Raw genomic sequence first — 14,673 nt, forward strand, 5'->3', positions numbered from 1 at the left:
ATTTCTAGATAGGATTTTAGCCTCAAAATTGTTATTGTTTTTCTGAGTTAAAATAATCAAACTATGCCTTAGGCCTCTTGGACTATTTTGTTCAGTGCTCATTAATGGTTTTTTGTGCAATTTTATTTTCAGTCTCGACTCTAGTAATGAATGCCTTAAAATTTGCTAGTTGAATCGTGTTATATATGTTTTCATTCTAGTAGATGTTTTAGTATGTTTTGCTTCATGTTTTAAGGATCCTTGAACGTATCTTGACAAATGTTCACAAGGCATGTAGATTGTTGAATGGGCCTTAGAATTGCATGTATTTGAAGTTCCCTGTGCTGATAGTTCAATAGAATTTTGAATTAGGCATATCAATTTAGATTAGATTCTTTTATGTTCTTTCCCTTTTCCCTCTTAATGAACGAAGAGTCGGCTTCTAAAACCTCAGAGGTTACTCAGTGTAAACGCATAGGTTCCCCAACACTAAGTTTCCCATAAGATCATGTCTCTGGAAGCAATTTTAGAAATCAACAGTTCTTTTTCTGGCACGTCCGATGGGACTAAATTCTCTTAGCTAAAGTTGGTGTATGAACCATAAACATGTCAAAAGAAGCTAGACTGCATTGAATCCAAGTTGATTGGCACTGCCTCTGGTAGCAGTCCAACCTAGAGCCTCGAGAGGAAGTGCACGAATCCTAATCCAAATTCCTGTGCAAATGGTTGCTCCTCCTACTTGGAATTTTGTCAAGTAAAATAGTGGGAGCCCTCTTATCCCACTTGCTCCCCCAAACTAGTGGGATCCCATTCCAGCCTCAGCTCTTGAAGCTTTTCCAAAATTTACTGGGGAGGATTTTAAATTCCTGGAGAACATTTGCAAGATGTAGTTGATGTGTGTATCATCCACAATGTCACAGAAAAGAACTTGGCATTGAGGCTGCTTGTAGCCTCTTTCAAAGGAAAAAATCAAGATTGGTATAGGTCTCTCCAACCAAACTCAATAGCTTACTGGGATTAGTTGGGAGATCAATTTTTTGAACATTTCACTAAGAAAAAAGACAAATCCTCTTTGTTACAACATTTGATAACTATTAAATAGGCTCCTCAGGAGTTTGGGACTGATTTTAACACTAGGTTCCAAAAGACTTGGCCGTGGATACCTTTAACAATTCGTCCCCCTACAGATATGGCCTTTGTTTTCTACATTAAAGCTTTCAATTCAGATATATCTGTTATGATTCAATCCCTAGGTGGGAATACTCTTCTGGATGCCTATGAGCTTACAGTTCGGGCAGAAAATAACCGTATTGATGTAGGGAAGCTTCCTCTGAGACCTCCCCTACAAGTATTCCTTGAATTGTCAAGCCAAGCGCCTGAACAAACACTCCCAAGCACGTATGCACCGCAATCCATGTATATCTACCCAAATGCCTAGCAAGCTAGCTCCCCTGCTTCCACTTCCCTAGCTACTGAAGTAAGTGACATGAAGAACTTACTAAGGACCTTTTCAAATGAAATAATTAACATTAAAAGGCAACAAGCAAGACCTACTAGGCCCCCTTTTCAGAGTTATCAAGGAGGAAGACCCTCATATCAACAAAACGTTTCAAGGAGGTGCAAAAGTAACTCAGACGCAGCCTAATAATCAAATTGTACCTTTGTCAACTCCTTTGCAAGCCATAGGACCTAATAAGAATAGGGAGCTAGTGGCAAGTCAAAATAACCTGGCAGATGATACCAACTCCTGGTGTTTCCCCTGTAATGAAGCTCATATGCCACCAAATTGTCCACAGGGAAACTTGCAGGAGGAAGTGGCAGAACAAAGAAGTCAAGGAATGAACCCTAAGCCCAGGGTATATGCTTCCCTAGGAATGGAAGACGATGTGCTTATAACTCAAATGTAGAGTATGTCTTTGGAGCAAGAAGCAGAAATCACCACAGATCATGCCCTTTTCTCGTGGATGGAGGGTTTGTTGGATGTTTGGTTGAGTGCTACAAATATGTGCTTTAATGATATCTGAGAGATGTGATGTCATTGATGTCAACATATTTTCTCTATTTGGTGTAGTGTAGTTCAGTTAGTTGGTTTATATTGTGTATTGATGATCAATGTTTGTGGATTAAAGGGTTTATAAAGTGATATCTCTAGCTCATTCAGTGCAAGTGTCAGAGGTCTGCATGAAAATTTGAGTGAGTTAGGAGTATAGATGTTGTGGCCATTTTTTTTGTTGTTCAGTATTGTCAGTGTTCAGCATTTTGATCTCCATTGCTCTGCATTGTAATATCTTGATATGTGGATTTGGGAATATGTTTGGGACGCTGATGTGTGTCCTCAATTTTGATGGTTCGTGGTTTGGTGCTCCACAAGTAATTTTTCTAGGTTGACAGTTAGTTCAATTGATGTTCTTGAGGTTTGGTATAGTGATGCAATGATTCTAGTAATTTGAGTTGGTGTGGATGTTGTTGTGGTAATTAAGAATGCTTGTGGATGTTTCTAGATCATGTGCTATTCGTGTTGGTGGTCTACATTGATCGGCAAGTGCATTATTAATGATTTTCTTTAGTCCAGTGGTATTCTTCATGTTCTTGGTCGACATGGTGATTGTAGCGTGTTGCGAATGTTTGATGCATAATTCTTGGAAATGTTTCATATTCGAAGTGGTGACTTAAGTCCATGCTATGTCTTAGACGACATTGTTTTGGTCTGCATGTGATACTGTAGCGTATGCTTATATTTTTGTAATTAGATGATGTGTTGATCGGACCTTGATGATATTGTTCCAAGGTTGATGTCATGTATAAATAAATGTAATATCTATTTAATTGGGTATGTTGTGGATGTGTGAGTGTGGAAATAATGTCTTAATTATTTGGTAGCAGAGCATAAGTGTGGAGAAGTAAGTGAGAGATGTTATGTGCTTAACCGGAATCGTAACCAAGTATTGTGGATGTTATTTTTCAGTTCATGATTTTCTGGAAATGATTTGAATCTGTTTGTAAGGCAGTGATCCTTCTCAGGGTTGTTGCCCTTTGTTGTTTTTGAGCAGTGTGTCTGAATGCACATGCATTCTCCATTGTAATATTTCGTATACTTCTAACAAGGTATCATGATATTGTGGGCAGGTTCCCACCGTGGTTTTTCCCTTGACCGGGTTTTCCACGTCAAAAATCTTGTTGTTATGTGTGTTTTTGTTATGTTGTTGATTTATGCTTTCACTGCTAATTATCAGATCTGAGATTAAAGTAAGTTGTTGGAAGTTTTGGTGACAACTGATCTTCCTAGATTGATGAAGCATACTAACCCTATATGCAAAGAATGTCAAATGGGAAAACAAACCGGAGTTTCTTTCAAAAGTAAGAAGTATTTTTCTAATGGATTGTTGGATCTTGTGCATACTCATTTATGTGGTCCCTCTAGAGTCGAAAGGTTGCAAGGAGATAGATATTTCATGTTAATGATTGATGATTATTCAAGGATGGCGTGGGTTACATTCTTAAGGGAAAAGTCTAAAGCATTGGAGAAATTCAAAATTTTCAAAGTTGAGGTTGAGATAGAGACAAGATTGAAGTTGAAGTGTCAGAGATCTAACAAAGGTGGTGAATTCATCTCCGGTGAGTTCAATTCATTATGTGAAGAGCATGGGATAAAGAGACAATTATCTGCTCCGAGAACCCTTCAGCAGAGTGGAGTTGTGGAAAGGAAGAACATAAACATTCAAGAAGCTGCTAAGACAATGATGATTAAAGGAAATGTTTTGCATGTCTATTGGAGAGAAGTTGTGAGTATGACAGTTTACACTCTTAATCATGTGCATATCAAAGGTTATACTGGTAACACTCCTTATGAATTATGGTTTAGTCATACTCCTACTGTTAGATATTTCAAAAAAATTGGAAGTAAATGCTATATCAAAAGGGATGAAGATTTAGGAAAGTTTGATGCTAGATGTAATGAAGGAATATTTCTTGGTTAATCTACTAAAAGCAAGGCCTATGGATGCTATAATAAGAAATTAAGAAAGATAGTTGAGGGTGCTAATGTGAAAGTCGATGAAGGTAATGAGTATCAGCCCAGATGTTTCGGATATGATTCAGATGATCAAAATTTCAGCTCTAACAAAGGAAAGCAAAATTAGAATCAAGTTCAGATTGCTCTGGTGAATCCAGTGACTCAAGGTGAAGGAACAAGTTCAAGTGCAGAAGGAAGAACACAAGAGTCTGAAATTCAAGTAAATCTTTATATTATGATGATGTGGATGCTTGTCTTATGTTCTTGCATCTTTATTTTGTTCATATACATTAAATGGTTGAAAGAAATTTTCATATATCAGTCCAAGTATGGGAAGGAATTGTTAAAGAAGTTTGGTTTAGAAGATTCAAAGTCAGTTGGTACTCTGTGGTGACCGGATGTAAGTTGACTAAGGATGACGAGTCCCCAAAGCAAATTAGACCAAATACAGATCTATGATTGGTGGATTGCTATATTTAACTCAGACTAGACTGGATATTATGAATGTTGTTTTTCTTGTTGCTAGATTTCAAGTTGATCCTAAGGAATCTCATATTATTGTTGTGAAAAGAATTTTCAAATATTTGAAGGGCATAGTTGATTTCAGTTTATGGTACCCTAAAGATAATGATTTTACTTTGAGTGCTTTTACAAATGTTGATTGGGCATTTTTCTTGGGTAAGAGATTGGTTTCTTGGTTGAGTAAAAAGCAAAATTCCATTTCTTTATCTGTTGCAGAGGCAGAATATATTGTTGTTGCTAACAATTGTACTCAAGTGGTATGGATGAAACAGATGTTGAAAGATATCAAAATTGTGTATGATGAACCTATTGCTATTTTCTGTGATAATTCAAGCGCTATTAACATTTCTAAGAATCCAGTATTGCATTAAAAGACTAAGCATATATCTATCAAGTTTCATTTTCTGAGAGAGAAGGAAAATGAGAAAGAAATCAGGTTGGAATGTGTTTACAAAAGAATAGATTGCAAATATTTTCACGAAGCCTTTGCCTAAGGATACCTTTGAGTATCTCATAGAAAAGTTAGGGGTAATTGCCCCTCCTGATCAGAACTAAGATGCATTTGATTTGCATAAGTCTGGTGCATTTCATAGTCATATCTTGTAATTCGGATTGATGAGTTGTGGCTACTACTCGGGGGGAGTAGTCAGATGTTCAAATTTATGAGTTTTTGTGAATTTTGCTTGCAAATATGTGTCTTTGTCATTGATGTCAAAGGGAGAGAGATTCATGTGAAAAACTATGTAATAATTTTTGTGGATGAGATATATTTGTAGTAAGAGAGAGTTATCAAAGATAATTGTTGATTTCTTTGACATTGATTGTTTTTCACATCATATGTTGCCATCAATGCCAAGGGGGAGATTGTTGGTTGTTTGGTTGGTGATATCAAAGACATTACATAGTTCTTCCCTTGGGACCTGGGTGGAAAGATCCTTTAGAAGGGGTTTCTTTGAGCAGTCGAGATTGCTTGGGGACAAACAATTTCAAAGAGGGTGGACTATAATGTCCCCTTTTTGGCTACTCGTCTTATGATTGGATTATCCTATCAATTGACCGTCGTCCGCTAAATAGGGATTGGATAGAGGGTCATTTTGCAAATTCATGTTGCAAGTCTCATTTGGGTTATTTTTCTGCATTGGTGATTGGTTTTGATGGGATAAATCTGTTATTATAGCCATAATTTTTCAGCTGCAGCATTACACACCGGCAAAGATTTTGTATCTATTAAACATAATTTTTCTTTAAGGAAATGAGGCCCAATGGATGCCCCATTTCTTCATTTAAAAAATGCAAACTGAATACATTTTGTAAGAAATTCTCTAAAACTAATTAGAAAACATTAATGCAGCACACAGATACTTAAATCAGTTTGAAACAGTTTCAAAAGAAAAATGTCCAGTAGTGAAAGAGAAATCGCTTAATTCCCAAGCTTGCTCTCCAAACATTTCACTAAAACTTCACTGATAAAAAGAGTGGTAACCAGTAATTGCAAACTCACAAGACATTTTGCACAACTATGCACAGCTATAAACCACCAATTTCCAGTCAGAAATCAAAGCTCATTTTCAAATTGTGAACACCAGCTAAATATTTTCCTTAAAGGATTCGCACGTTTCAGTCATACTTGAGATACAACCAATTAAATACTGCCAAGTACTGATATCTAAGGATACATTTGCCATCCTCGACTTTATCAAATATCTTAGTTTTGCTTTACTTGTATTTAACAAAAGCCAGTTCCATTTATTATTCCAAGACAATATATCAGATTGAAACAAGACCATGTAAAGGTATACATCACCTTCAGGATTTATGTATGAACCAATGCCAATATCTGAAAGCAATTCAAATTAAAAGTTTCAGCTCAAGCCTAAAACCAAGACAAGAAAAGTTTGAATTATGTCAACTTATCTCCAACTGTGAAAGGATTTCTGTATGAACCAATGTCAATAAGGTGACATAATTCAAACTGTGCCAGGATTATAAATTCATTAGCAGATGCCTTTTGTAATCTGAGAATACAAGGCAGCTTTTTGTGTAATACCCAATTCATAGCAAAGAGGAGCCAGTTCAGGTTCTTCCAGTAAACTAAACCCACAAAGTCCATAATAACTATGATAGAGATCTGGAAACATCGCCGGCCATTTACTGAAGCCACCATACTGCAAATAGTACAAAGATACTTTAGGACAACATGTTACGAAATAACAATCTCACGCATGCTAATTCTCTACAAGATTTTATAGAAGCAGAGAATAAGGACTTGGGCATACATTCACTTCTATAAAATTTAAAAAAGTTGACAGACAAAAGACTAGAGGTCCAATTTAACATTCCTGGAAAAATAGAGAAGCAAACCTTTGACTGGCACGTAAAAAGAAAGCAACGCAAAGCTTCCCAATCATAAAAATCATGGGCCCCCAAGAGTTTCAATGAACCACCCACCCTGCATCATGTAATTACTAGATTTATGGCAGTTGCCAACATAGTTTTTCTAAATCAAAAAGATCTGTGGCATGTTAAACTACCAGAATGAGTAACATGTGTCACTTGCTTTATTGGATCTACCTTGAAAGCCTCCATCCAACGTTTGTTTCTGCATATGAAGCAAAAATTCTTTCTTAGATGAATAGCTAAATAATACAAGCTATTTAAGATGTTGCTACAGAAAAGAATCTATGCATTGAAAAGTAAAAACAGTTTTGCCAGTGGCAATCAAATACCATATTAAATATCATACAAAGAAAAAACTTTCAAAACTTTTTTGTAATGCAATCCTATATTTATTGCAACAAAAAAAACACTCAATAGATACATTAGATGAACCTTCAATTTAGTTAAAATACAAGATTTTGACACACATGCAAGAAACAAAACTATGTCTCCTGTGAAATGAATAAATCATACAATTACATATTGTTCAAGAAAACTTTATTAAAGCCGCACTTATCTGATATATGATTGACATCAGGCTGTATGGTGAAGTATCTATAGCATCAACTTCAGATGCTTTACCTACCAGTTTCATTTTGCGGTGATATAATTATCGTGTTGATATTTCTACTCTTTTCCTTAATACATAAAGATCATTGAGGTTTGCAAGTCACACTAATGAGTCCTTGGGAATAGATATAAGAATTAATTCATGGGTTATGTCTATTATTACAATTATTAGAATAATATCTTTCTCTGTGTTATTAATGGTCATTTAAGTTGTTTCTAATTTCGCCTCTAGTTAACAATTGTTTCTTTTAGAAACATCGTCTTTGTAACTCTATTTAAAGGAGCTTTGTCTCCTTGATTAATTGAACAACATCAATTCTTTGAAATCCATATGCTTTTGCATCTATATTATGGTATCAAAGCCTTGGTTATTTTCGAAATAATTTTTCAATTAAAAATTCATCATAAATTTTTAACAGTTTTTTTTTGAAAAATTTCTTTGTTTATTCGAAATTGCTACTTTGGCAGTTCGTTTTGGCTACAACTACTAGGGTTTTCTAGCTATTTTCTGCCCTCTCCCACGACCCGTCTCTCCTGCATTTCGCACAACCACGCAACGCGTTTTTTTTCCCGCCTGCAAATTTTTTTTCCTACCATTTTTGGACGGAAATCTGCATTTTCGGCTAGGGTTTTGACCCTCCAGATTCAGTCAAAAAAAAATTCTGAGCACAGATTCATGGTTGGTTTTTCGAGAACTCAACTGGGTCGTCAAAATTTTTTGGGTGCCTCGATTTTTGAGCCAGCGGATCCAAATTCCGACAATAGATTCCTTTTGGATTTTTTGCAAGGATTTCTGGGTTGTCTTTTTTCTTGAAATTCGTGCCAACCGTACTTCATTTTTTGAAGTCTGTACCTGCATCTGCCTCGGTTTCTGCAGTGGGATTTAAATTTTTTGAATTTTGTGCCAACGCCTCTTCTCAGTTTTTTTCGTTTTCCTTGCATTGGGAAACGTGCAAGATGGCGTCATTGACCAACTTGATGTTGGAAGGTAGTCAGGTTTTGAGCCAGCGGATCCAAATTCCGACAATAGATTCCTTTTGGATTTTTTGCAAGGATTTCTGGGTTGTCTTTTTTTCTTGAAATTCGTGCCAGCCGTACTTCATTTTTTGAAGTTTGTACCTGCATCTGCCTCGGTTTCTGCAGTGGGATTCAAATTTTTTGAATTTTGTGCCAGCGCCGCCTCAGTTTTTTTCGTTTTCCTTGCATTGGGAAACGTGCAAGATGGCGTCATTGACCAACTTGATGTTGGAAGGTAGTCAGGTTTTGTGCACTTAGCATCTTCTTAGTACCTTGTTTTTCATGCCTCAAAAAGCGTGAAGATGGCTTATGGGCATCGATGTTTGTTTCGATTTTTAATATTTTTTTACCTAAAAAAAATTCTGATGGGTTTTAATATTTTTTCCCTTGAAAAAATCTGTGGGTTTTAATAATTTTGTCCTAAAAAATTATCTATGGGTTTTTAAGTATTTTTTGTCCCTATAAAAAAAAATCATGAGGGTTTGATTTTTTCTTCAAAAATTGTACTTTGTTGTAGTCTGTTTTTCGTCGCACCTGGAGTTGTTGTGCAAACATCTGCACTAGTCTCTTATTTGCAGTATATTTTCAGGCATCTTGCTCATCTGCAATAGTTTGGAGGGTTTGCCGATTTTTTCCTCAAAATCATGACAGTTGTTCTTGGTGTGTCTCTGGTTACAGGTAGGGACAGTTCTCCAACATCAGGTTGGACAGTTGGTGTTGTTTTGGGTATCTCCAGAAGTTCTGCAGTTTCTGAGAGGGTTGGTGGCAGACTCATCTCAAGTGGCAGAGTTAGTTACAGACTCTTGTCTTTTGTTGCAACGTGTTCTGAGAAGAAGGGGGCAACCTTCTCTGTTATTTCTCTTGGTAGTTAGAACGATGACCATTAAGGGAGGGTATTAGAATAATATCTTTCTCTTTGTGTTATTAATGGTCATTTAAGTTGTTTCTAATTTCACCTCTAGTTAACAATTGTTTCTTTTAGAAACATTGTCTTTGTAACTCTATTTAAAGGAGCTTTGTCTCCTTGATTAATTGAACAACATCGATTCTTTGAAATCCATATGCTTTTGCATCTGTATTAACAGTAATGTCTATATTTCTAATCAGGCAAATAGCTGAAACAAAAGGTTTTAAGGAGCTAAAATAACTCATCGATTGCAATATAGGCACAACCTCCCAAGAACGACATAACACTACTGAACTACATACTATCTAATACCCTCCTTTAATGACTAGGTCAGATACACTAAAGTATTTTATTATCTATAGCTATCAGTAGGAATCTAGTATTAGATTGGTAGTTTACTCCTATGCAAAACAGAAACCAAAGTATACAAAATTCAAAAAGCTTGTAAGTCCTGCAGAAAATGTGAAAATCATCTTCAAGTGTCCTTATGTTTTTCATTCCATCTCACCAAACTAAATGGGTAACCAGCTGCTACCACTACCGAGTAAACTCGAAATGGTGCTAAATAGTGGTTTTTCACTTGACTTAGACCCCATACCGAATTTGTCTCAACATGTCTTGAATTTTAAGTTGCTCACCTACTTCTTGTTAGAGTGATCAATCTAACAAAAATGAGTCATATTGAGTTAGGTAAGCTCAACATAATTGATTGAGTGTACCTCCCAAGACTAAACAACAATCTAGTGCTCTTTTGTACCCTCAAAGGGTACACTTGTGTTAACACATAACACCCAACATCCAATGACATTCTTGTTGTCCTCGAGTTGATTCAAGATGATCACTCTGCAACCTTAAGTCTTATAGAGAATCGAGTCTGCAACCTTAAAGTCTTTTAGAGAATCGATTCAGCAGCGTTAAAGTCTTTAAGAACATCCAATCAATGAATTCCTAGAGATACACTTTTACAACCTTCTCCACAGCATGTGAATCCCTCCAAAAACATCTCATGATTAAATTGCCATCACAAATGACCTAAGAATACCATTTTTCTCAATTGTCTCAAACACACCCCAATGTAATCTTGCACAAGAAAAGAATATAATAGGAAATATGTTACAAATACTTGATAATTCTTGAGGATAATTCTTGAGAATTATGAGCCACTTCAAAGAAGAAAACCTCCAAATATCTCCAATAAGAACACAATTTGCAATATGATGATAATGAACTAACCACTAGCTTCTATATATTCCCCATTTAATGCCTAGGTTGCCGCCCGCCAATTTAGATACCTAAACTTAACATCTAGGACAACTTAATTACCTAAATAGGACTACAACAATGATCATATATTTATTATTAATTAAGGTAGCCACAAACCATATACTCAAAACCCTATGCACACTATAGGTTTGAGGGCATAGCATGTTTCCCCACTCTTCACATAGGTGATTTCTCAACATCGATCAATAGTGGATGCTTCTACACAAAATCTTCATCTTCCCATGTAGCAACTTCAACTAGCAAATTCTTCAATTCTGGGTCTCTTAGTCCTCAGTACCGTTGTGTGTGTTTAAAGAATTTACTCAGGCTCTAAGATGGACTTTCCTTGTACATCTATCCCAAGCAACACTATCTGTATAGAATTCTATGTTGACCATCTTGTTACTTCATGTTGTTCTATGGATTTGTGATGTAAACCTTGCAGCTAGAGAATACCTCTTGTTGGTGTTGAAAGTGTTTCTCGTTTTCTCTAAGCTCTTGGTGTGCCTTCAAAATAGAGGTGAAGAATGGAAGATGGTACGCTAGCACTGATTGAATGACCAACTTAGGATCTCTTTTGGGAGGCCGTCCTTTTAGCCCATCTTTCAAAATAGCTTGCAAATTTAACAATGTAGAATCTTTGGTTGTTGCACTTATAGTGACAATAATTGAGCCATGCCTCTATCTACCCCATCGTTGCTCAGCTTTTGCATTTGATATCAGCTTACCACCTACAAATACTCTGCCTGTGAACCATTTATTTCAAATGTTTTACCCTCCAAGTGAAATTGTATGAACGATTCTTGGAAGTTCATCTCAATTGTTCCTAAAATAGTGAGCCACTGTACTACCAACACAATGCTTGTTCCAACCATGGCGATAGAATATATAAGATAATCAAACATGTAGTCTCCCATAGTGTGTTTAATATTGTGGCATATCCATGAACAACTTATTGTACCTCCATTTGCAATCATAACCTAAAATTTTGGTGTTGGGTATGCTAATCAGATTGATCGTTTTTCCAACTTACTATCAATAAATTTATGAATACTCCTTGAGTCAATCAATACCGTTATCTCCTTTCTTTAGGGAACTTGATACCTTAAGGGTTTGTGGGGTACTAATACTTGATAGAGCATGGCAAGAGATAGTTTATATGACATCTTCTTTCTCTTCTACCACGACTATAGCCTCTTCTTCATCATGTATTGTCAATGTAGAACACTTTCTTCTCTAACATGTTTATGTCCACTATTTTCCATCATAGTTGTAACATAACGTTTTTCCCCATTTTAATTCAATTTGTTGAGTGGTCAATCTCATAGGTTGAAGAAATGATGATGCAAGGGTCCTCCAATCTCCATTGCTAGGAAATTCCTCCCTTTTCTTAGACAAAAAAATTTCTTCTGCCTACCTTGCCGTAATCATTTCTTGGGTAATAGAATTTGGCTGGAACATGTGTACCTCATATTTGATATGATTCTCTAAACCTCTAGGAATAATTCCTTCAAATTTTCCTCTGCAACATTCTTTGCTCTTAAAGACAGTTAGGAATTGATGAAGATAACCCTTGACCATATCTATTTGCTTTAATTGGCAAGCTAACTAAAGTAGCTATCCATAGGATTGTCAACATAACGGGTAGTGAGTTCGTCTTGGAAAATAGCCCATATGACCACACATGCCTTTTTTTTCTTCTCTTGAGATAGCCAACAATACAAAATGAATCATCTAGTTCCAAGCATAACGATGCCATTGCAACTTTTTATTGACATCAAACATAATGAAGATCAAAGAATTGCTCAATTTGGCAGAGCCAATTGGTTGGATCCTTATCATCGAATTTCCACATCCATCTTTGGACTAAAATGCCTAGCCATAGAATAATTTTGGTGATGATCCATCTTTAAACCAAACCCAAAAAAATCATGTCCCTTAGAAGACACATTTTCTTCCCAAACCATGTGAATGTGACTCCATTGGTTCAGAATCGTTAGAAACTTGGTGACAAGTTATTCATTCATGCCTTGCCATGAGATTTCCTTTTCTTGTATCATCCTTGTCAAGATTTGATCCTTCATCTTATTGGTCTCTTGCCTCACATCATCCATGGTTGTGGTATCTCTCTCCTCTACTAATGGATCCTCTTTGTTAGTAGTCTCTCGACCCTTCTTGAAGCCCCTACCATGATGACACCAAAATAGTTTTTGCAATAACTTACTCAAAACAATCTATATCATGACTTAATTGGGCTTAGATCCCACTTTTATGAAAAGATTTCCAGTAAATTAATTGCTTTGCTACCCTGAGAACTAATTTAGTGGAAACCCTAATTTTGCAATAACTTCTACATCTACAACAAACAACATTGAATTTGGATTGTAGCAGCTTCAATGTGTCTTTGAAAACCCATTAAAAATCAAGAAAAAATTCAGTAATTTCAGAGAGATATGTGCTTCCCAATTTGACCTCTTAACTAAAAAAATTGACTTGATTCTCGCCCTTCAAATGGCAAGATCATGCTTAATACCACTTGAAAAGAAATAACTTGCATAAGAGAAGTATATAACAAGAAATATTTTGCAAATACTTGATAATAATTGAGAATAATAAGCCAATTCAAGGAGGAAATAACATGTCCCCTCCTTGATCGTTATATACATACTAAATGAAGCAATTATTATTATTATTAATATAATAATTACCAACAAATAATTATTTGAAAATTATTTATTTATTAAATATTATTATTCAATTAATATTTATTATTAATAATATTCTTAAAATATTAAAAAATAAATAAATTAATATTATTATAAACATAATTTACATATTCTTAATTATAAACACAATTTATATATTTAAAATAATAAATATATAATTGTGAGGATCGGGGGTAATTTACTTTGTGCTTGTACCTTATTTGATCTGCTCATTTGAGCACTATCGACTTTGGGTAATAGACAGGACATTACAATATATGACAAGGATCCATGAGATCAAAAAGCTATGAAGACCAAATCAAGGGAGATACACAACATCGAAGGCTTGGATCACATCAAGACTCATTATCAATGCATTAAGGAGACTAATAAATCAACGACAACACTAGTATCTGATTAGCTTTAATATAGTATCCTGTCAAGGATCAGCCAAGAAGGGGGGAGGTCGATAATTAATGACCATGATCAACGTAATGACTATAAGTATCTATCAAACCAATCTCATGACAAAGTCATATATCACCAATAATATCAAACAAAGACATGATAGATTGCTAGGTCGGCTAAGACATATATATGCGGGGAGGAAGTAATTGATTAAGTCTATTTAATAAGTATTGTATTATATTGCCGGCCAGCATCTGAGTTAAACACAGATTTATAGAATGTTAGATCGGAATTCTATTAGGGAATGATCAAAAAAAGGTTAGCGATTGGGAGATTAATAATGCAGCGATTACACCTTATATGACAATGAACAGGATGCTGGTATTAATGATCATTAAAAGAATGTGAAAGAGAATGAGCAGAAATTAAGTTTAATACATTATCATGAAAGGATGCAATTTGACTTGCTATTGAGTTAATGTGCAGTGATAAAGACAATGAAGCAGCGATAAGCACAGATTATAACGAACAGTGATATAAATATAAATTCACTAAAAGAGAAATGATGATGTTGATGATGTCATTTACCATAGATATCATTACTGTTTTTGAGGAAGGTTGATTTTATAAGGATCAAAGTGAAGCACTTAAAGACAGCGATTGAATTTAAAAGTAAGAAACTAATACATCAATACAAGGCTTAGATAACTAAAGGGGTGCGATTAGTGAAGGAGGTTATGACCAAGAGGCAGGAGTCATGTCTCCTCCTTCCATACATATGGTATAAAAAAATCTTCCCAACATCTCCATTGGGCATGGTGGAATTTACCTCTTGTTTCTAATCCAGTTGGATC

The 14,673-nt window shown here is 35.5% G+C and overlaps 1 protein-coding gene across 3 annotated transcripts in view; it reads right to left on the bottom strand.

Moving 5' to 3' along the window:
* Positions 1-6,054: 6,054 nt before the first annotated feature.
* The window catches only part of LOC131027676 (geranylgeranyl transferase type-1 subunit beta), a 185,226-nt gene continuing 176,607 nt past the window's right edge, over positions 6,055-14,673 (bottom strand). The window contains exons 11-13 of one of the 3 annotated variants that reach the window (XM_057957757.2): positions 7,045-7,112; positions 6,875-6,962; positions 6,055-6,678 (exon numbers count right to left, since the gene is read on the bottom strand). In XM_057957757.2, coding sequence (XP_057813740.2) covers positions 6,508-6,678; positions 6,875-6,962; positions 7,045-7,112 — 327 coding nt within the window. In that variant the 3' untranslated portion in view covers positions 6,055-6,507. Of the gene's footprint in view, positions 6,679-6,874; positions 6,979-7,044; positions 7,113-14,673 lie in introns of all 3 variants that reach the window. The other 2 variants (XR_009102524.2, XR_009102523.2) reach the window with 2 other exon arrangements.

The sequence above is a fragment of the Cryptomeria japonica genome, chromosome 8, assembly GCF_030272615.1.
Source record: "Cryptomeria japonica chromosome 8, Sugi_1.0, whole genome shotgun sequence".
NCBI lineage: Eukaryota > Viridiplantae > Streptophyta > Pinopsida > Cupressales > Cupressaceae > Cryptomeria > Cryptomeria japonica.